This window comes from Schistocerca nitens, chromosome 7, assembly GCF_023898315.1.
Source record: "Schistocerca nitens isolate TAMUIC-IGC-003100 chromosome 7, iqSchNite1.1, whole genome shotgun sequence".
NCBI lineage: Eukaryota > Metazoa > Arthropoda > Insecta > Orthoptera > Acrididae > Schistocerca > Schistocerca nitens.
In genome coordinates, this window is record NC_064620.1 from 221143820 (window position 1) to 221165701 (window position 21882).

The 21882-nt window shown below is 44.3% G+C and overlaps 1 protein-coding gene across 1 annotated transcript in view; it reads left to right on the forward strand.

Moving 5' to 3' along the window:
- Positions 1-21882, forward strand: part of LOC126195542 (lipase member M-like) — a 159683-nt gene that overhangs the window by 36287 nt on the left and 101514 nt on the right. Inside the window, exons 3-4 of the mRNA XM_049934166.1 lie at positions 1356-1470; positions 18593-18839. Of these exons, the coding sequence (XP_049790123.1) occupies positions 1356-1470; positions 18593-18839 (362 nt within the window). The remainder of the gene's footprint in view (positions 1-1355; positions 1471-18592; positions 18840-21882) is intronic.

Consider the following 21882-nt stretch of genomic DNA (forward strand, 5'->3'; position numbering starts at 1 on the left):
GGCGAGGACCATTCGCAACCGTCTCCATGAAGCTGGGCTACGGTCCCGCACACCGTTAGGCCGTCTTCCGCTCACGCCCCAACATCGTGCAGCCCGCCTCCAGTGGTTTCGCGACAGGCGTGAATGGAGGGACGAATGGAGACGTGTCGTCTTCAGCGATGAGAGTCGCTTCTGCCTTGGTGCCAATGATGGTCGTATGCGTGTTTGGCGCCGTGCAGGTGAGCGCCACAATCAGGACTGCATACGACCGAGGCACACAGGGCCAACACCCGGCATCATGGTGTGGGGAGCGGTCTCCTACACTGGCCGTACACCACTGGTTATCGTCGAGGGGACACTGAATAGTGCACGGTACATCCAAACCGTCATCGAACCCATCGTTCTACAATTCCTATACCGGCAAGGGAACTTGCTGTTCCAACAGGACAATGCCCGTCCGCATGTATCCCGTGCCACCCAACGTGCTCTAGAAGGTGTAAGTCAACTACCCTGGCCAGCAAGATCTCCGGATCTGTCCCCCATTGAGCATGTTTGGGACTGGATAAAGCGTCGTCTCACGCGGTCTGCACGTCCAGCACGAACGCTGGTCCAACTGAGGCGCCAGGTGGAAATGGCATGGCAAGCCGTTCCACAGGACTACATCCAGCATCTCTACGATCGTCTCCATGGGAGAATAGCAGCCTGCATTGCTGCGAGAGGTGGATATACACTGTACTAGTGCCGACATTGTGCATGCTCTGTTGCCTGTGTCTATGTGCCTGTGGTTCTGTCAGTGTGATCATGTGATGTATCTGACCCCAGTAATGTGTCAATAAAGTTTCCCCTTCCTGGGACAATGAATTCACGGTGTTCTTATTTCAATTTCCAGGAGTGTATTTTAATGTCTAATTATATTAAGTAATAAATACTGAGAAGCAGTAGTTGGCCTTCGTTGTTCCTTAATTAAGCCTCTGCAGGTTGTTCTTGAATTCACACCACAAATAATTGTTATTGCATGTATTTGGACCCAGAAAACTTTAGCTTAGTCTGATGATGGTTCAAATGTCTCTGAGCACTATGGGTCTTAACATCTGAGGTGATCAGTCCCCCTAGAACGTAGAACTGCTTAAACCTAAGGACATCACACACATCCATGCCCGAGGCAGGATTTGAACCTGCGACTGTAGCGGTCGCGCGGTTCCAGACTGTAGCGCGTAGAACCGCTCGGCCACTCCGGCCGGCTTAGCCTGATGAGCTACGCTAAAAGGTAACCTCGTATGTCATTGTCTATCATTTAACTCTTTTGTCGATAGTATGTGATGCTGCAGATGCTATGTGCGTGTAGATGTCACAGTAAGTTTGTTCTCTGAAAACAGCGTTCATGCTCGCCGACGCCGGATACGACGTGTTCCTCGGAAACCAGCGGGGCTGCGCTTACTCCAGGAGGCACAAGAAGTGGACGCGGCAGGAGCCACAGTACTGGCGATACACGTGAGTGCGCCGTACATCACTTGAGTGCTGTTAATTCGCCATCGGGTATTTCCTGAACGAATCCCTATTGAAAAAGTCCTCAAATGTTCTGTCGGCTTGATTAGTTGTCTGTACACGTATCCCGTGGGACTCAACTCAACTCACTGTCAAGCAGAAGAAGAAGAGGCACCACGAAGGAACTTTCCAAATGGGTCGGAAATCGGTAAATGTGACGTACATGTATAGAAAAACAAATGTTTACAGTTTCAAATAAATTAGATGAATTACTCAAGAGAAAAATTTCACAAATTGCACAAGTCAAAACGCAATGGTCCACCTTTGGCTCTTATGCAATCAGTTATTGATCGATCGAGTTGTGGGATGCCATCCTGAGGGATATCGTGGCCAATTATTTCCAATTGGGGCTTAGATCGTAAAAATCCCGAGCTGGCAGGAGGACCCTTTCCTTCGTGCTCTAAACGTTCTCAATTGTGGAGTAAGTAGTGGCAATGAAGTGGTCCTAACCGGTTGTATGGAGTCAGTAGAGTAAGCTGGTCAGACGTGGAGGACAATAATGCAGAATGAGCTATCTTGTACGGAGCTGCCCATGGCCACAGTGAATGAAGTATCCATATTTGTTGATAAATAAGCAAGAACTGTCCAAACCGTCTAGAGGAGACGGTGTAAAAGCAATAGACGTAATACGATCGTAATCGTGACCAGAGACCAGCAGACGACTGTTACGCTTAGCCAATGACTGTTGCTTCAACCGGTACGAGAATTTTTGCTGTCGGTGAATGCAGTTTCGTCGCAACCAGAAAACCTTGTAGACAGGGCGGCCACAGCTGAGAGTAATCATACTGAGGATTAAGAAGCCACCACTGTCGTACATCGCAACCGGTTTCGTGGCACTGGAAAACCACATCTTCAGGTGACATCTGCATAACAGTGTATCATGAGATAGTAACACATGCTAAAATACCCACTAACATGAAAATTTTTTAAAAAGCATGTAAAATAGAGAAAATTATGCTCAAATAACTACGTCATAAGAGCTAGATAGCCCGGAACATAGAATCCAACATTCATTGTGTGACCAAACTCAAATTGCTAAATGGCGGTAAGTCAATGAATCAAAATCAGTAGGACATAGGGACTCAAGTCCAAAGTAGTCGGTGGAACCTCAACAGATTACATGATGATAATCCCCTGGTAACATGAAGGTACTTAAGAAAGCATATAAAATATGAGCGGCCAATTTAAAGAACAGAAGGGGAGCCTAATTTAAAGAATGGATGGGGAGCCTAAACTGGTAACTCATCGTATTTTACATACTTTTTTAAATACCTTCGTGTTACCAGGGAATTACCATCATGTAATCTGTTTAGGCTCCACCGATCATTTTCGACTTGAGTCTCTACTGTCGGCTGATTTTGATTCATTTAGTGGTTTATAAATTTGGTCACACAATGAATGTTGTTTTCCATGTTCCTGGCTACGTAGCTTTTATGAGTTAGTTACGTGAGTACAATTTTCTCTGTTTTATATGTTTTTAAAAGTTCTTCAAAATTTTTTCATATTAGTGGCTATTTTAGGATGTGTTAATATTTCATGATTCATTGTTATGTAGATGTCACCTGATGATATGATTTTGAGTGCCACGAAACCGGCTGTGATTTGATAATAAAAAGTTCAAACACAGCTGAAGCGGCTTCTTAATCCCCAATATGATTGTCTCGACCAGTTTCCGGGCAAGCGTTGTGAAAGGAACTACATGGACAGATGGAATCGGGTACTTTGTAAAAGACCATTTGTATCTGCAGCACATAAAGCTGCGGGTCTTCTGTTAGCCAAAGAGCAGAGATACTGTACTGTAGATGACTACAGCTGTATAGTGTGACCCTATGAGTCACTATTTTCCCTCTTTCCAAATGAATCAAGGTGTCGAGTGCAGCGACGGCTCAATGAGGGTTTTAAGCAGATGTTTTTTTTTTTTTTTTTTTTTTTTTTTTTTTTTTTTTTTTTTTTTTTTGAGGGGGAGGGACTGGGTTGTTTCTCTTGCCATGACTTGGACTGCCTGCAACAGTTAGCTCCACGTGATCCAAACATCAGCGAGTAGCCTCAGCTTGTCTTGGTACGGGATAAGGCATACCATTAGACTCTGGTGGACTGATTTCCTCGCCATATTGAGGCTACAGGTGGTGGTGTTACAGGGCATTAGCGAGGTAAAATAGTGACGCATAGGATCACACTATGCGGCTGTAGTCATCCACAGTTCAGTATCTCCGTTGTTTGGCTAACTAAAGACACGCAACTTTATATGCTGCTGATAGAAAAATCCTTACTTACTCTTGCAGAACGTCCGATATGTATTTAGTCTGCTATTTGTTTGCCACATGAATGGTCTAATTAGATAAAATAAGACAAATACAGCGGGAACAATCACAGCGCATAATAAGTTTTTGTGTTAGATCAGCCAGGTAATCATTCATCAGGAAGGGCGTTTTCCAAATAACAATTTTTTAATTGTTGAGAGTTTTAGGATACCATAGGGTCATTAGTTGTGACCTCTACTGTGATTGCAGAGTATACAGTGGCATAGTACAGCGTCTGAAATGAAATTGTTAGTCAAAATAAAAAAAAAAAAACCTTCTGTGACGACAGGCGTGTTTCCTAGTGATGTGTCGAAAACTGAACCATCACAGTTTCCAAGCTCCTGAATCTAATATTTTCACACATGGGCTCCGTCATGAGAAATGAGTTTGCCATCCTACTGAACGTACTAAGTGCTCCTTAAAAGCAGTCCGAGCGTCCGCCTTAGGCTGATGGCTAATGGGCTGCGCAGCTAATTACCTTACTGAACAGCATCCAGATAAACGTTGAGTCTACCCATCATTAAAATGGATTTCCGGAATGGAATTCCGCCATGAACAACTACCGATTTGTCGTCCCACAAAACATAGTGATCGTTTCCAGCGTATTTATCTGACACAGCCTCTATATGTTGAATAGCGTCAACGACAGGGACTATCCTCGCTTTATGTTAGAATTATGTTCACTTGTTTCATATTATATAACTGCTTATATACAATGACATGGTATTGATCAACCAGATCAAAACATCATTTACATCGATATGACTGAATAGGATAGGACGAACAGGGAACGTTGAAAGGATGTAAAGAAGGCCAGGACGATTAGTCACAGGTTTGTTAGATCCACAGGAGAGTATTACGAAGATGCTAAAAGAGCTGAACTGGAAGATGCTTCGACGCAATATACACTACTGGCCATTAAAATTGCTACAACAAGAAGGAATGCAGATGATAAACGGGTATTCATTGGACAAATATATTATACTAGAACTGACATGTGATTACATTTTCACGCAATTTGGGTGCATAGATCCTAAGAAATCAGTACCCAGAACAACCACCTCTGGCCGTAATAACGGCCTTGATACGCCTGGGCATTGAGTTAAACAGAGCTTGGATGGCATGTACAGGTACAGCTGCCCATGCAGCTTCAACACGATACGACAGTTCATCAAGAGTAGTGACTGGCGTATTGTGACGATCCATTTGATCGGCCACCATTGACCAGACTTTTTCAATTGGTGAGAGATCTGTAGAATGTGCTGGCCAGGGCAGCAGTCAAACATTTTCTGTATCCAGAAAGGCCCGTACAGGACCTGCAACATGCAGTCGTGCATTATCCTGCAACTTTAAGTGATGATGCTCGTATCATTATAATGGGGATCGGGAAGAAAAGATTACATTACAGTTCCCTTAGAGGCGTCTAAGCATTTTACCCCGTGTTCCATACGTGAATGAAACGGAAAGAATCCCAAATGTCTGGTACAATGGGACGTACCCTCTGCCATGCACTTTACAATAGTTTGCAGAGTGTAAATTGCGATATAGATGCCACCTCTGTGGAAACGAGAGAAATTTATCCCTGGGCGTCGTAAATGTGGAAACGTCAGGCTTCGGCTATACACTTGCCAGACTACCGCTGCAACTCGTAATCACAAACTTCGTTCAGATTTATGCTACAAGCATGAATGTGACAGCAGTGTGAGCTCCAGATGGGCAAGTGTTTAGACAAAATGGAATTTTTGGCGTGAGTCGGGCGAGGCATGTGCCGTTTATGTTATCCTAGCTAGCAGGCAAAGGCTGGCATAGAAAGATTCAGAGCAGTAATCGTAGCGTCGTGTGTCCGAGTACTTGTGTGAAAACCTTTCTTTTTTTCTTTTCTTGTTTTCAATTTTTACATAACTTACCCTGCAAACAAACTGAAATAATGTTAAGGATAATGAGTTTATTAATATTTTAGTAAAAAGTACGAGAAGGACAGGTAAGGTGTAATCTGCAATTTCAAATAAAGTTTCAGGAAGGCATTGTAAGGCATTCAGGAGAACTTCGTATTTAAATCAGATATTGTTATTATTTTACAGTTGATGATATACACCTGCTAGGGTGATATTCATCGTAAAAACAGGGGAGCAACAATTTTATCGGCCTCTTGCACAGTCGACCATGCCACATTTTTACAGTTGCATCGTTGTTTTAAAGTTTCTATACAAAAAGAAATTTGGTTTACATTGATAGAAGCTCTCTCTCGTCGCACAGTTTGACAGAAAACCACGCTTAACGCATTATTTCGTCAAATATTGTCGAGGATAGGTGATGTTCGATGCAATGTAGTTTTACAAATGAAATGACACGATTTCAGACACTCTACTAATCTCATACAGATATGATTTTGTGTACATGGACTGAAGCGGTGAGTGAAAATTTGTACCAAGACCGGGAATCGAACCCTGGTCTCCTGCTTATTAGGCAGTTGCACTAGCCACTTTTTTTTCCACTGAGGTTCGCAGCGCTGTACGAATTACCATGGCTCGTCTCCCTCCTCGATCCTAATTGTCAGTCTATTCCTCGATCCAAATTCTCAGTCAACAGTGAGATCGAGGAGTGAGACATACCAGGGTAATGCGTGCAGTTGTGCGAACAGCTGTGCCATGATGGCTTAGTGGCTAGTGCGCCTGCCTAGTAAGCAGGAGACCAGGGTTAGAGTCCCGGTCTTGGTACGAGGGTGAGTCAAATGAAAACCTCAAATATTTTTTTAAATATTATTTATTGCGCAGAAGTGGTACAAAGGTGCATCACTTTTCAACATAATCTCTCCCACGCTCAATGCAAGTCCCCCAGCGCGCTTACAAAGTCATAATTTCCTTTAGAAAAAAAATTATTTTGGTAGTCCGCGTGGCGTACCTCTTCATCAGAACGGAACTTCTTTCCTCCCATTGCGTCTTTGAGTGGTCCAAACATATGGAAATCACTTGGGGCAAGGTCTCGTCAGTATGGTGGATGAGGAAGACACTCAAAATGCAGATCTGTGATTGTTGCAACTGTTGTACGAGCAGTGTGGGGCCTTGCATTGTCATGTTGCAAAAGGACACCTCCTGACAGCAATCCACGTCGCTTTGATTTGATTGCAGGCCGCAGATGATTTTTTAGGAGATCTGTGTATGATGCACTGGTGGCAGTGGTCCCTATAGGCATGTAATGCTCCAAAATGACGCCTTTTTCGTCCCAAAAGAGAGTCAGCATAACCTTCCCCGCTGATGGTTCTGTTCAAAACTTCTTTGGTTTTGGTGATGAGGAATGGTGGCATTCCTTGCTCGCTCTCTTCGTTTCTGGTTGGTGGAAGTGAACCCAGGTTTCGTCCCCAGTAACTATTCTTGCAAGGAAGCCATCACCTTCTCGTTGAAAGCGCCGAAGAAGTTCTTTACAAGCATCAACACGGTGTTCTCTCATTTCAGGAGTCAGCTGCAGTGGCAGCCACCTTGCAGGCACTTTGTGAAACTGGAGCACATCATGCACAATGTGGTTTGCTGACCCATGACTAATCTGTAAACATGCTGCAATGTTATTCAGTTTCACTCGGCGACTTTCCTTCACTATGGTTTCAACTGCTGCAATGTTCTGTGGAGTCACAACTCGTTGTGCCTGAACCGGACGAGGAGCATGTTCCACTGAAGTCACACCATTTACGAAGTTTCTACTCCATTCGTAGACTTGCTGCTGTGACAAACATGCATCACCGTACTGAACCTTCAGTCGACGATGAATTTCAGTAGGTTTTACACCTTCACTACGCAAAAACCGAATAACAGAACGCTGTTCTTCCCTGGTGGAAGTCGCAAGTGGGGCGGCCATCTTTATACTGATACTGCGACAGTATATGTGCATCTGCACTATGCTGCCACCTATAGGCCATTCTGCACGCTGTTTGTAGCACGCTTACCAACTTACAGGATAACGGCGCGAAATTCCGATTTGTTATTACAAATTTAAGGTTTTCATTTGACTCACCTTCGTACAAATTTTCACGCTCTGCTTCATTCTATATAAGAAATGTATTTTGATGCAGTCTTCCAAGGATGTGATTTCTCTTTCTCTCTCGATGAGATAAGAGCAGTTACCATGCTATGTATACAAATTTTTCACCTGACTGTAAAGACAGACATCGCAGGGTTCCACTACTGGTGGTCGGGGGGGGGATCACTTTAACATAATTTAGACGGAATTAGGAATTCCTTCTTCTTGAAAAATCTTGTTATACAATTACGGATTTGTTTGTATTCACTACGACTCAATTAACAGAAGAAATTTATTCTATTGCAAGTAGAGCTTTATCATATCAACCAAAAAGTTTTTGTATAAGGTTGATGAAGTGATGAAGATATTCCTCTTTTTTTTTCACCTACTCATCCCTCATTTTTGAATATTTTTTGCAGACGTACGTTGACTGTTGGTAATAATTTTCCAGAAAGGGTCATAACATATTGCGCTGTATACAAGTGGCTTACTTTGTTCATGAGATCTACTTTTGCCCATCGGTGGTTCTGTGTTCGTTTATAAGTCTTTTGGTACTGGCAACCTGAAAATAGAATACACGAATTTAAATATTTTGCTACACATAACGTTAAAAAGACTATTTCGATTGCCGTCGACGAATGAGTTTTGTGGACTTGCCTTTTCTTTTTACAGCGTTTATGAAAATATTAATTAATACAGTATTCTGACCATTACCTCGGTACATTTGCAGTGTAAGTAACGTCAAAATTGGAAATAAAAGGAAGTCTCCCAAGAGGGTCTGGACCCCGCGGCACTCGGATTACCGTTGTGAAGTCTTTGCGCTGCGCAAACCGGCGCCTGGAAACTACGCTAACACAAATGCATCATGCATCGCCCGATCCGCGCCGAAAATGCTATTTTTTTTTCAACGCGTGGCCGTCTGGATCTCCCACTTCGGTCGCTTTCATTTCTGGGCAAGCCCTGTATGTAGCACAAATCAGGACGAAACCAGTGGTGACGAATAGGTGCGGTCTCTCTGTTAGTTAAGGATGAAAAAGCGTGCTCGTTACAGAGAAGCTACAGAGAAACAAGCGCAGTTACCTTCCATCTAACGGAACCAGCTTCGCTGCAAATGTCCCTCCACCACAAGTATCCCGAAGCAAATGGCAGTTCTGTGATTTCATGACGTCTCGACCACGTAATTCGGCCATACCGCATAGGAAAGGCACTCACTGCCTATTAGAACGACAGTGAACTCCTCGCAGTCACGACAAGAGGAAATCGTTGAATGCCTGAGTTCGCCAGCAAAACTGATACAGCAAGAAGACAGAAACATTTATCCAAACTTCTGTGCCTCTTTATCAGATGTCTCAAGCATCCCAAGTCAACGTTACACCAACTGCTTAGTTATACAAGTAACTTTTAATTTCGAAAAGGGTAAATAAATTACAGAAATGTTGATACAGCACTGGATGCAGCATATTTTCAAGTTTTATTCCCTCCTAACAGCGTTAGTTGCCGACTATAACGCGTGGTGGTGTGAGAAAATGAGTTATTCCAGCACTCGCTATGGAGTCGGATAACAGTGCAGAGCGTTCGCACGGCTGTTTGTGGTTTCATGAATACAGATGCGCTGCTACAGTTCAGAGACAATTCAGGTCTAATTATCCCAAGCCACCACGTCAAACTATTATTAATCGGTATAATCGTTTCATGGAAAATGGCTGTGTATCACATAGGTCGCCATGTCAGGTTCGGTCAGCAGTCTCTGACACAGCGATTGAAAAAGTTCGGCAGTCTTACATTCGTAGTACGGTTAAATCGGCTTGGAATTGAATATATTTAGTGTTATAGTGCAGAAGGTATAACGGAAACGCCTGTCATTCAAATCCTACAAATTGGAACTTTCGGAAGATTTAAGAGAAAGTGACAAAGAAAAACGAGCTGAGTTTCGAGTAGAAATGTTTAACAGACTGAAGATGATTTTCTTAATGGACTTTTGATCAGAGATGAAACCACATTCGATACCTGCGGTAAAGTGAATCGTCATAATGTTCGGATACGGGGCACGCAGAAACCGAATCACGTAATCAAATATGTACGGCACTCGCCCAGTGTAAGTGTTTTAAGCGCTCCAAGCTGTAGCAGGATTTACGGTCCTTTCATTTTGCCGAGTTAACTGTAAGTGAAATTTCGTACCTGGACATGCCTGAACATTATTTAATGCCTCAATTACAACAGGACATAATTCATTTTCCAGCAACATGGCGCGCCCCCACATTATCAACATGAAGTTGTCACTTATGCCCTTAGGAATGTGTAGACTTGAATTGCACATGGTGGAACAATATCCTGGTCATCATCATCATGTGATTTAACCCAAATGAACTTCTGTGTATGGGGTTACCTTAAAGATATAACACGAACAGTTGCCACCACACATCAAAACTTGCTTCATAGGATATAACAGGAAACTGATTACAGATGGTACTTTTGTTGTGTTATGAAAGGTACCCACATTAAATATTTATAAATAAAATATTGCAGTAAGTTATTTACCTTTTTCACAATTAGAGGTTACTTTTCTATACTGAAGCGCCACAGAAACTGGTATAGGCATGCGTATTCAAATACAGAGATATGTAAACAGGCAGAATACGGCGCTGCGGTCGACAACGCCTATATAGACAACAAGTGTCTGGCGCAGCTGTTAGATCGGTTACTGCTGCCACAATGGCAGGTTATCAAGATTTAAGAGAGTTTGAACGTGGTGTTACAGCCGCCGCACGAGCGATGGGACACAGCATCTCCGAGGTAGCGATGAAGTGGGGATTTTCCCGCACGACCATTTCGCGAGTGTAGCGTGAATATCAGAAATCCGGTGAAACACCAAGTCTCCGATATCGCTGCGGGCGGAAAAAGATTCTGCAAGAATGGAACCAACGACTACTGACGAGAATCATTCATTGTGACAGAATTGCGACCCTTCCGAAAACTGCCGCAGATTTCAATGCTGGGTCTTCTGTAAGTGTCAGCGTAAGAACCATTCAACGAAACACCGTCGATATGGGTTTTCGCAGCAGAAGGCCCACTCGTGTACCCTTGATGACTGCACGACACAAAGCTTGACGCCTCACCTGGGCCCGTTAACACCGACATTTGAATGTTGATCACTGGAAACATGTTGCCTGGTCAGACGAGTCTCGTTTCAAATTCTGTCGAGCGGATGGACTTGTACAGGTATGGAGACAACTTCATGAATCAATGGAACCTGCATGTCAGCAGGGGACGATTCACGTTGGTGGAGGCTCTGTATAGGTGTGGGAGTGGTTCAAATGGCTCTGAGCACAATGGGACTTAAGTTCTGAGCTCATCAGCCCCGAGAACTTAGAACTACTTAAACCTAGCGAACCTAAGGGCATCACACACAGACATGCCCGAGGCAGGATTCTAACCTGTGACCGTAGCGGTCGCGCGGTTCCAGACTGCAGCGCCTAGAACAGCTCGGCCACCCGGCCGGCGTAATGGTGTGTGGCGTGTGCGAGGGGTGGGGCGTGTGCAGTTGGAGTGAGTGAGACCTGATACGTCTAGATACGACTCTTACAGGTGACGGGTACGTAAGCATCCTGCCTGATCACCTGTAGCCATTCATGCCCATTGTTCATTTCGACAGACTTGGGCAATTTCAGCAGGGCAATGTGACATCCCACACGTCCAGAATTGCTACAGAGCGGCTCCAGGAACTAAGCTTAAACACTTTCGAAGGTCAACAGACTCCCCAGATATGAACATTATTGAGCATATCTGCGATGCCTTGCAACACGCTGTACAGAAGAGATCTCCTCCCTCTCGTATTCTAGCTGATTTATGGACAGTCCTGCAGGATTCATGGCGTCAGTTTCCTCCAGCACTACTTCAGACATTAGTCGAGTCCATGCCACGTCGTGTTGCGTCACTTTTGCATGCTTTCGGAGCCCTAAACGATATTAGGAAGGTGTACCAGTTTATTTGGTACTTCAGTGGATAACCAATTTATAAACACCCTATGCGTTCCTCCGTCAGTCAGATGACTTTCAGAACTGCACAGCAATGTTTTTTAGGGTTCCGGCACCTCAGTAGGTAAAAATGGAACCGCTAGAGGATCACTATGTTGCCCGTCTGTGAGTCTGTCTCTCTGACTGTTAAGACTCCTTTTTCTCAAGAACAGAAACGAGTAGAAGGAATCAAGTAGAAATTTATATGACATACTAACGTCTGTGGTCGTTTGGCGATGTTGAACATTTAAGCTTATAAGTCAGTGGTATCAAAAGACGCTGCCATTTATCTCACATGTTTTTACTCTCGCGAACTCAATCATGAAAATCTACAGCGTACTTCCCGTTGACCTAGAATCGTGATATTTGCCAAAAAAACGGGGTTTCACAAGTACAAGTAAAGAAAAAAAGCCGAGAACTGTTAAGTTGTGATTAAAAAGTTGTGATTACGTCCCATAAAAAATATATTACTTTTTTGCGATTTGTTGTCCGTCTGTCCGCCGGTTTAATACCACATTTTGTCAGGAACTGGTAGAGGTTTCAAGCTGAAATTTACATCAAATACTTGAATCTACGACCCCTTGGCGTTCACCTATGAACGACGTGAGACGTCACCAGAAACAACGCCTGGTCCGAATTCCACGTTAAACTGTAGGTGCTGTCTCCCAGGTTGGATAACTGGTGAAGTAGCAAAGTTGCGTCCAATAGAGGGACTTGCGCCAAGTGTGGGGTGTCGCCTGTGGTAGGAGCATACACAAAACTATATTCGGGTGCCCACCAGAACGAGGAACCATCCCAAATGTTCGTGCAAATTAATTGAAAACAACCATACTGTCTCGCAACAGAAAAAGTCTAATTTAAATAAATATTAATAGAGGACACCCAATTAAACATGAAACCAATAGGCACCACACCACTCACATAGATATGCTAATGGGAGGAGGAATCTTTTAGTTATGGATGGAAACAAAAAGACACTATAACAAATACACTATGTGATCAAAACTATCCGGACGGATGGCTGAAAATGACTTACAAGTTCTTCGGGCCCTCGATCAGTAATGCTGAAAATCAGTATGGTGTTGGCCCACCCTTTGCATTGACGACAGCTTCCACTCTCGCAGACATACGTACAATCAGGTGCTGGAAGATTTCTTGGGGAATGGCAGCCCATTCTTTACGAAGTGCTGCACTGAGAAGAGGTATGGGTGTCGGTCGGTGAGGCCTTTCACGAAGTCGGCGATCCAAAACATCCCAAAGGTGTTCTATAGGATTCAGGTCAGGACTCTGTGCAGGCCAGTCCATTACAGTAACGTTATTGTCGTGTAACCACTCCGCCACAGGCCGATCGTGTTGAAAGATGCATCCGCCAATTGCTTTTCAACAGTGGGAAGCAAGAAGGTGCTTAAAACATCAATGTAGGTCTGTGCTGTGATAGTGCCACGCAAAACAACAAGGGGTGCAAACCCCCTCCTTGGAAAACACGACCACACTATAATACTACCGCCTCCTAATTTTATTGTTGGCACTACACATAGCAGCTGACGTTCACCGAGCATTCACCATACCCACACCCTAACATCAGATCGCCACATTGTGTACCGTGATAAGCCACTCCACACAACGTTTTCCCACTGTCCAATAGTCCAATGTTTACGCTCCTTACATCAAGCGAGGCGTCATTTGGCGTTCACCGGCGTGATGTGTGGTTTATGAGCAGCCGCTCGACCATAAAATCGAGGTTTTTTCACCTCCTGCCTAACTGTCATAGTACTTGCAGTGGATCCTGATGCGGTTTGGAATTCGTGTGTGATGGTCTGGATAGATGTCTGCCTATTACACATTACGACCCTCTTCAATTGTCGGCAGTCTCTGTCAGTCAACAGAAGAGGTCGTCCTGTACGCTTTTGTGTTGTACGTGTCCTTCCATGTTTCCACTTCACTATCACATCGGAAACAGTGGGCCTAGATATGTTTAGGATCGTGGAAATCTCGCGTACTCTCGTATGACACAAGTGACACCCAATCACCCGACCATGCTCGAAGTCCTCGACTTTCGCGGAGCGTCCCATTCTACTCTCTCACTATGTCTAATGCCTACTAAGGTCGCTGATATGGAGTACCTAGTAGTAGGTGGCAGCGCAATGCACCTAATGTGAAGAATGTATGTATTTGGGGTATGTCCGGATACTTTTGATCACATAGTGTAGATTTATTGGCTTTGAATATGAAAATAACTCAGTGACGTCTTAAAAAGAATCATTAATAATAGTAGAAGGTAATATAACTCAAGCATAGCCTTAGGAGGATAAAACATGGATACGTTAGCACTTCGGGGACACAGCCAGCGACTGAAGTTGTTAATTAGATGCAGAAAGTACACGGAAAGATTGGAATGACCGCCATGAGAGTGCCTAAAAATGAGCGTTAAAACCAACAATCAGGATGCGTGACTTAAAGATCGAGTGCTCGGCTCTTGAAGGGAACCAGTTAGACTCATTTCTAAACCGATTCTTTGCCATCTTATTAATCAGTCCGTGCGTACGTGATTTCAGCTCTCCTTTAGTACTTACGAGGAGAGGTCCCCAGGGGTGGGATCGACTTTTTGAAATCATCTATACGGTGATGTAGGTTAATATCCCAGGTATCACAGAGTGCAGTCATTCACCATGGAGGGGCTTCGTTTATGGACAATCGACGAAAAAAAAATCGGCACTTTGTGTGACAGTAGCGTTAAATGATTAGCATTGAACTGACTAGTTGTGTGGTGCAAGGGATAGGGTAAGGACTTCGCATGGAGAAGATCGCTGATTTGAAGCTTGTCAGCATTTTATTTTTAAACCTTTATGGAAATAATTTTGATCATTTCTTTGTGTTCAATTAATCTGTTGAAATGTTTTTTTAATTTCTATTCCGTTATCATATGATTTTAATCATTATATCATCTTTTAAATTGCTCTCACTTTTCTTCCTACCATTCTTTGTCCACTTGGAATATTTGTTCATGTATTTTTAATCAGTTTTATATGTTATTTTGATTTAATTTGTTTCATTTTATCATCGTACTTTTCGTCCATGTTATTTTTTTTATTAATTCTATTCGTCATTTTGCTTGAATTTAGCTTTAATTGTAATCCTTTCTTTCGTTTCAGTCCTCAGATGCGTTATTTTGTCCATAGTGCAGCAGGAATGTAGGCTAGAGTTGAAGTGTTCGCATGACGATTACCATCCAGAAAAATGCAAAGCTTATAAGGAAACATACATTTTTGATACCATTGCACACTTAATATAAATAGATTATTTCGTAGTCTGTTTTGTAACCGATAGGTCGACATTTTAAAATATGTCAATGTTAAAATAGATAAATATAATTAAATTCATGTTTACAAAAAATTCTAATAGAAAAAGAACGATTTAAAGAAAATATGAGAACAATTAAAAATGTTCGTAAGTTAAACTTTCTGGCAGATTACACCTAAGCTACATCCGTTTAAGTTCCTTTGTTGATCCTTCCACTCAGTTTTTTATTACAGAGGCCAACCAGCTCTCTGACCGAACACGCTAAGCTACCGTGCCGGCTATTCAAGCACGACTCACGCCCCGTCCTCACAGCTTTACTTCTGCCAGTACCTTGTCTCCTACGTTCCAAACTTCATAGAAGCTCTCCTGCTGCAGAGTGAAAATCTCATTCTGGAAACATCCTCCAGGCTGTGGCTAAGCATGTCTCCGCAATATCTTTTCTTTCAGGAGTGCTAGTTCTGCAAGGTTTTCAGGAGAGCTTGTGTAAAGTTTGGAAAGTAGGAGACGAGGTACTGCAGAAGTACAGCTGTGAGGACAGGGCGTGAGTCGTGCTTGGGTAGCTCAGATGGTAGATTGGTCCCCCCCCCCCCCCCCCCCCCCAAAGGCAAAGGTCACGAGCTCGAGTCTCGGTCCGACACACAGTTTTAATCTGCCAGGAAGTTTCATATCAGCGCGCCCTCCGCTTCAGAGTGAAAATCTCATTCTGTTCGTATGTTGATTAAAATGATGTGACAAAGGGACAGAAATATAAAATTGCTTTTCAGCCAGATCACTGATAAAAAAAAACAAACGTGCAAAATCATTTCAGTGAAGATTTAAAAACAAAAATTGAAAGCGAGAATCAAACCCACGACTTTCCCTTTCGCTACTCATACCACAACCAATCTACAAATTTCTCTCTTTTAAGCTCCATTAATGGTCACGCAAAATCGCGAAATTTTTTTTCGTTATTTACTCGCAAACGCGGGCCCACCAGGGTGAATGACTGCACACTGTGATACCTGGGATCTTAACCGATTTCAACGTATAGATGATTTCAAAAAGACAATCCCAGCGTTGTGGACGTCTGCTTGCTAGAGCTGAAGTACCGACATCTTCCCGGCGGCAGCAAGGCTCGTCTCATGAGTTCTCTCTCCTCGACAACACCTAAAGCAAAGTCATCACTGAACGAAGACCTAAACTGAAGCGTTTTCTCGAATAGTCATCTGAAACCCGGCTCTCTTGCCGCCAGAACTGGAAACCGCTGCCCAGCGAGCGAGGTGGTTTCATGTTCCGACAAATGAAAAACGCCTATCAGCGTTAAACAATCTCCTACTCTTTCCTGTCACATTGTACCGCGGAGGCGCGCCATTAGACCCAGATTCCTCCCACTCCACGACGAGATTCTGAGGTGGAGGAATGAGAAGCTCTGCACGTAGGCACAGCGCAAAAGCGCGGACACTGCCAAAAATGACAGCGTGAGCCAATCAGAATGCTGTATTCTGGAAGTTAAAACTTGACATTACTCCAAGGCACCGTAACGAACATTCATACCCATGAAGAGCAGCACACTTGTCCAGACACTTCTTATCTGGCTAAAGGTCACCTGCAAAGAATTCCTTTCATGACGGAATGTGTTCTCCCCATCTCATCTGGAAAGCGCGGAGGGGGATGAGAACGCCAGGCTCGCTACCTGCCGACGGCCCGCTGCCAAAGGTGCTACAGTTTTATAGCGTAAAATCCCTCTTAAGAGACACTCACATCTTGCTCATCCGTCTTGTACGCTTTCCAGTCTCTGGAACCAGCTCAAACTGTAGAAATAAGGCAGAAGAACAGGCAGTGAAAGGGAAAACAGCCATTACCCATGCTAATCCAGATCTGTTATCAGGAACATTGCACTGAGGACTTCTCGATCAAGGCAATTTGGGTGTCATCCTCCGAAACATGTTACTGAAAAATTTCAGCGATAAATGGCCACGTTGCAAAGTCACTGAGCCACACGAAATTATTGCTATTACCATCCATATACACTATTGGCCATTAAAATTGCTACACAAAGAAGAAAAGCAGATGATGAGCGGGTATTCATTGGACCAATATATTATACTAGAACTGACATCTGATCACATTTTCAAGCAGTTTGGGTGCATAGATCCTGAGAAATCAGTACCCAGAACAACCACCTCTGGCCGTAATAACGGCCTTGATACGCCTGGGCATTGAGTCAAACAGAGCTTGGATGGCGTGTACAAGTACAGCTGCCCATGCAGCCAGTTCCTCGGCCACCATTGGCCAGACGTTTTCAGTTGGTGAGAGGTCTGGAGAATGTGCTGGTCAGGGCAGTGTTCGAACATTTTCTGTATCCAGAAAGGCCCGTACAGGACCTGCAACATTCGGTCGTGCATTATCCTGCTGAAATGTAGGGTTTCGCAGGGATCGAATTAAGGGTAGAGCCACGGGTCGTAACACGTCTGAAATGTAACGTCCACTGTTCAAAGTGCCGTCAGTGCGAACAAGAGGTGACCGAGACGTGTAACCAATGGCACCCCATACCATCACGCGGGGTGATACGCCACTATGGCGATGACGATTACACACTTCAAATGTGCGTTGACCGCGATGTCGCCAAACACGGATGCGACCATCATGGTGCTGTAAACAGAACCTGGATTCATCCGAAAAAATGACGTTTTGCCATTCGTGCACCCAGGTTCGTCGTTGAGTACACAATCGCAGGCGCTCCTGTCTGTGATGCAGCGTCAAGGGTAACCACAACCATGGTCTCCGAGCTGATAGTCCATGCTGCTGCAAACGTCGTCGAACTCTTTGTGCAGATGGTTGTTGTCTTGCAAACGTCCCCATCTGTTGACTCAGGGATCGAGACGTGGCTGCACGATCTGTTACAGCCATGCGAAAAATATACCTGTCATCTCGACTGCTAGTGATACGAGGCCGTTGGGATCCAGACCCTCCTGAACCAACCGATTCCATATTCTGATAACAGTCATTGGTTCGCGACCAACGCGAGCAGCAATGTCGCGATACGATAAACAGCAATCGCGATAGGCTACCATACGACCTTTATCAAAGTCGGAAATGTGATGGTACGCATTTCTCCTCCTTACACGAGGCATCACAACAACGTTTCACCAGGCAATGCAGGTCAACTGCTGTTTGTGTATGAGAAATCGGTTGGAAACTTTCCTCATGTCAGCACGTTGTAGGTGTCGCCACCGGCACCAACCTTGTGTGAATGCTCTGAAAAGCTAATCATTTGCATATCACAGCATCTCCTTCCTGTCGGTTAAATTTCGCGTCTGTAGCACGTCATCTTGGTGGTGTAGCAATTTTAGTGGCCAGTAGTGTACATAATTAAGTCTGTACGGAATCCTCAGAGTGCACTTTCGTTTTGCATTGTGGGCCGGTGTGTTTACGAAGTAGCGCTTGTTCCGCGGCCTGCCGCAGGCTGGACGACGTGGCGCTGTACGACATGCCGGCGCTGGTGTCGCTGGCGCAGCGGCTGTCGGGCGAGCGGCGGCTCTTCTACGTGGGCTACAGCGCCGGCACGCACTCGCTGTACGCCTTCCTGCAGCTGCGGCCCGACCTGCGCCCCAGCCTCAGGGCCGCCTTCCTGCTGGCGCCCGCCGTCCTCTTCACCAGGCACCACAACCCACTCATCAGGGCGCTCGCCTCATTCCCCGACCGCACGCTCGTAAGTGGCACACCTATCGTTCAGTTACCTTTCACCGAGAACCTATGAAGGGCGTTCGGAAACTAATGCACCCCTCCCCCCCCCCCCCCCATATTTTCTCGGCCAATTTCACTTGATGAAATGCGGAATTTGTTTGTACACGTCATGGAATACTCCCGCTTCAAGCCCTGTAGTTCCATGGTGTTCCGATAGGAGTCGACGCTGTACGTAGTTTTCCAATTGGGGTCTGCAACGGAGGTGCGTTCTAAGCAGAGCTGACATTGAGCGTCGCAGATCCTCATAGGCTCTTGGAGAATGTCAGCGGAGACCCTGCAGTGAACAAAAGCACCTTGGCTCATAGGGAGAAGCGCCTCTCAGCATCGTAACAAGGTCGCGCAAATCTTACCGATTTACTGTGTGCCACACACAGCTGCGACTTCTGCAGTGTTGGAACGTCAGGACACTCTCATTCGAAGTGATCGACGAATCACAATCAACCACTTTTCTGCTAAACTGGACGTCTCTGTTTGTAGTGCTGACACACTCATCCACCAGTTGCGGTACTCAAAGATGTGTGCCTGCTGGGTTCCTAGCAGCCTAGCAGAAGACCATAAAGAGCAATGAAGGACTATCTGGGTGGACTGCTTGCTCGTTATGAGGCAGATCATGCCATTCTTTGTCGAACATCGTCACAGGTGGTGAAACATGGGTTCATCAGTTAGAAACCAGAAACAAAAGGGCATTCCATGGAGTGGCGCTGCACCACTACACGTCCTAAAAAAAAGTTCGAAGCCATACCCTCACCCCATAAAGCCATGGTGACGGTGTTCTGAGACCCTGAAGGATTTCTTCTGTTTGAAGTCCTCCCTCAGAGTTCAACGATCATCTCTGAAGTGTATTGTAGCCGGCCACTGTGGTCGAGCGGTTCTAGGCGCTTCAGTCCAGAACCACGCTGCTGCTACGGTTGCAGGTTCGAATCCTGCCTCGGGCATGGATGTGTGTGATGTCCTTACGTTAGGTAGGTTTAAGTAGTTCTAAGTCTAGGGGACTAATGACCTCAGATGTTAAGTCCCATAGTGCTTATAGCCATCTGAACCGTTTTGAAGTGTATTGTGCTACGCTCAGGAAATTGAAGAAACGACCTCAGGGTGTCTGTCGCCACAAAAAAATGCAAACGAAGTTTTCCTTAATCATGACAACGCAGCGCCTCGCATAAGTCCGCGCACGCGAAAGGAGCTCACAGAACTTCGATGGACTGTTGTGTTTCATCCACGCTACAGCCCGAATCTTACACTTTCCGACTTATCTCTGTTCGCTCCAATGGAGGATGCACTCCGTGGGATTGATGCAGCAAGACGTTGGCTCCCTTTTTATGAAGTGGCTTCACTACCGAGTACTTCAATCGGTCAGGAAACCGACCACTCCTAAAGGAAAAGTTACAGATATGGCTAAGTACTGGGCTAACATACATTGAACAAGACTTCAGTATTCTGCTAGATACCCCGTCATATCCATGAGAGTTCTTGGTCTTTAGTCATTTGATTATTAACTCAATCTCCCTCTTGTCAGTATCATGGAGGAGCATTTCAGGTAACAGTCTCGGAACACTTTCTTCTAAGAGCGCTATATGATTCCCTGTTGGGACTAGGTTTCTATTTAGTTCGCCTGCTATATTCAGAAAGTGATTATTAAATACCGTACATATATGCGACTTATGAGTAACACGGACATTCCCACTACGCACTGATTCTATATCCTCGACCTGTCTCTGCAGACCGGCCGCTTCCTTTACGACTGACCATATGGTTTTAATTTTATCCTGAGACTTAGCTATTCTATCTGCATACCACATACTTTTTGCCTTCCTAATAACATATTTAAGCACCTTACAATACTATTTGTAATGGGCTGCTGCATTTAGATTTTGCCTGTTTCTAACGTTTTGATATAATTGCCACTTTGTTCTACAAGATATTCTTATCCCTCTAGTCAGCCACCCAGGCTGCCTGTTTGTGCAAGTACCCTGTTTTGAACGTTCTAACGGAAAGCAACTTTCAAAGAGCACGAGAAAAGTCTTGAGAAAGGCATTATATTTATCATCTACTGTATCAGCGCTATAAACATCTTGCCACTCTTGTTCCTTGATAAGGTTTACAAAGGTCTCTACAGAAACTGGATCAGCTGTCCTAAACAGTTGATAACTATATAAAACATGTGTTGCAGCACAAAAATCTTTTAGAGTTAAAATTTGTGCATCATGATCTGAAAGGCCATTCACCTTTTTGCTAACAGAATGCCCTTCTAGTAATGAGGAATGAACAAAAATGTTGTCTATGGTTGTTCTACTGTTCCCTTGCACTCTCGTTGGAAAGAATACGGTTTGCATACGATTATATGAATTAAAGAAGGTCTACCAGCATCCTTTTCCTTGCACAATCACTTATACAATTAATGTTGAAGTCACCACAAATAACAAACTTTTTGTATTTCCTATAAAGTGAACCAAGGATCTCCTCTAGCTTTAGCAAAAATGTTGTGAAATCGGAGTCTGGGGATCTATAAATAACAACAGTTAGAAGTTTAGCTCCATTAAATTTAACCACACCTGTACAACATTCAAACACCTTTTCAGTGCAGTACTTTGAAACATCAATTGACTCAAATGGGATGCCGTTTTTCACATACATGGCTATTCCCCACACCGCAAAGAGCTCCTAGAAAAGCTGCCAGCCAACCTGTATCCTGGTAAAGGAAGCCTCTGAATTACGAGGTGCGGCTAGAAAAAAACCGGACTGATGCTGGAAAAAACATTTATTTACAATTATTTACAATTTCATGTTATCTCCTTCAATGTACTCTCCTCCTCGGTCTCTACACCGCTCCATACGAATTTTCCACTGTTCATAGCAATGCTGCAGGTCATTTTCGGTAAGTCCATACATTACTTCCGTCGCTTTTTCTTTTACTGCTTCAACAGTCTCAAATCTAGTTCCTTTCAAAGCTGACTTGACTTTAGGGAAAAGAAAAAAGTCACAGGGGGCCAAATCAAGGGTGGATGATCTAA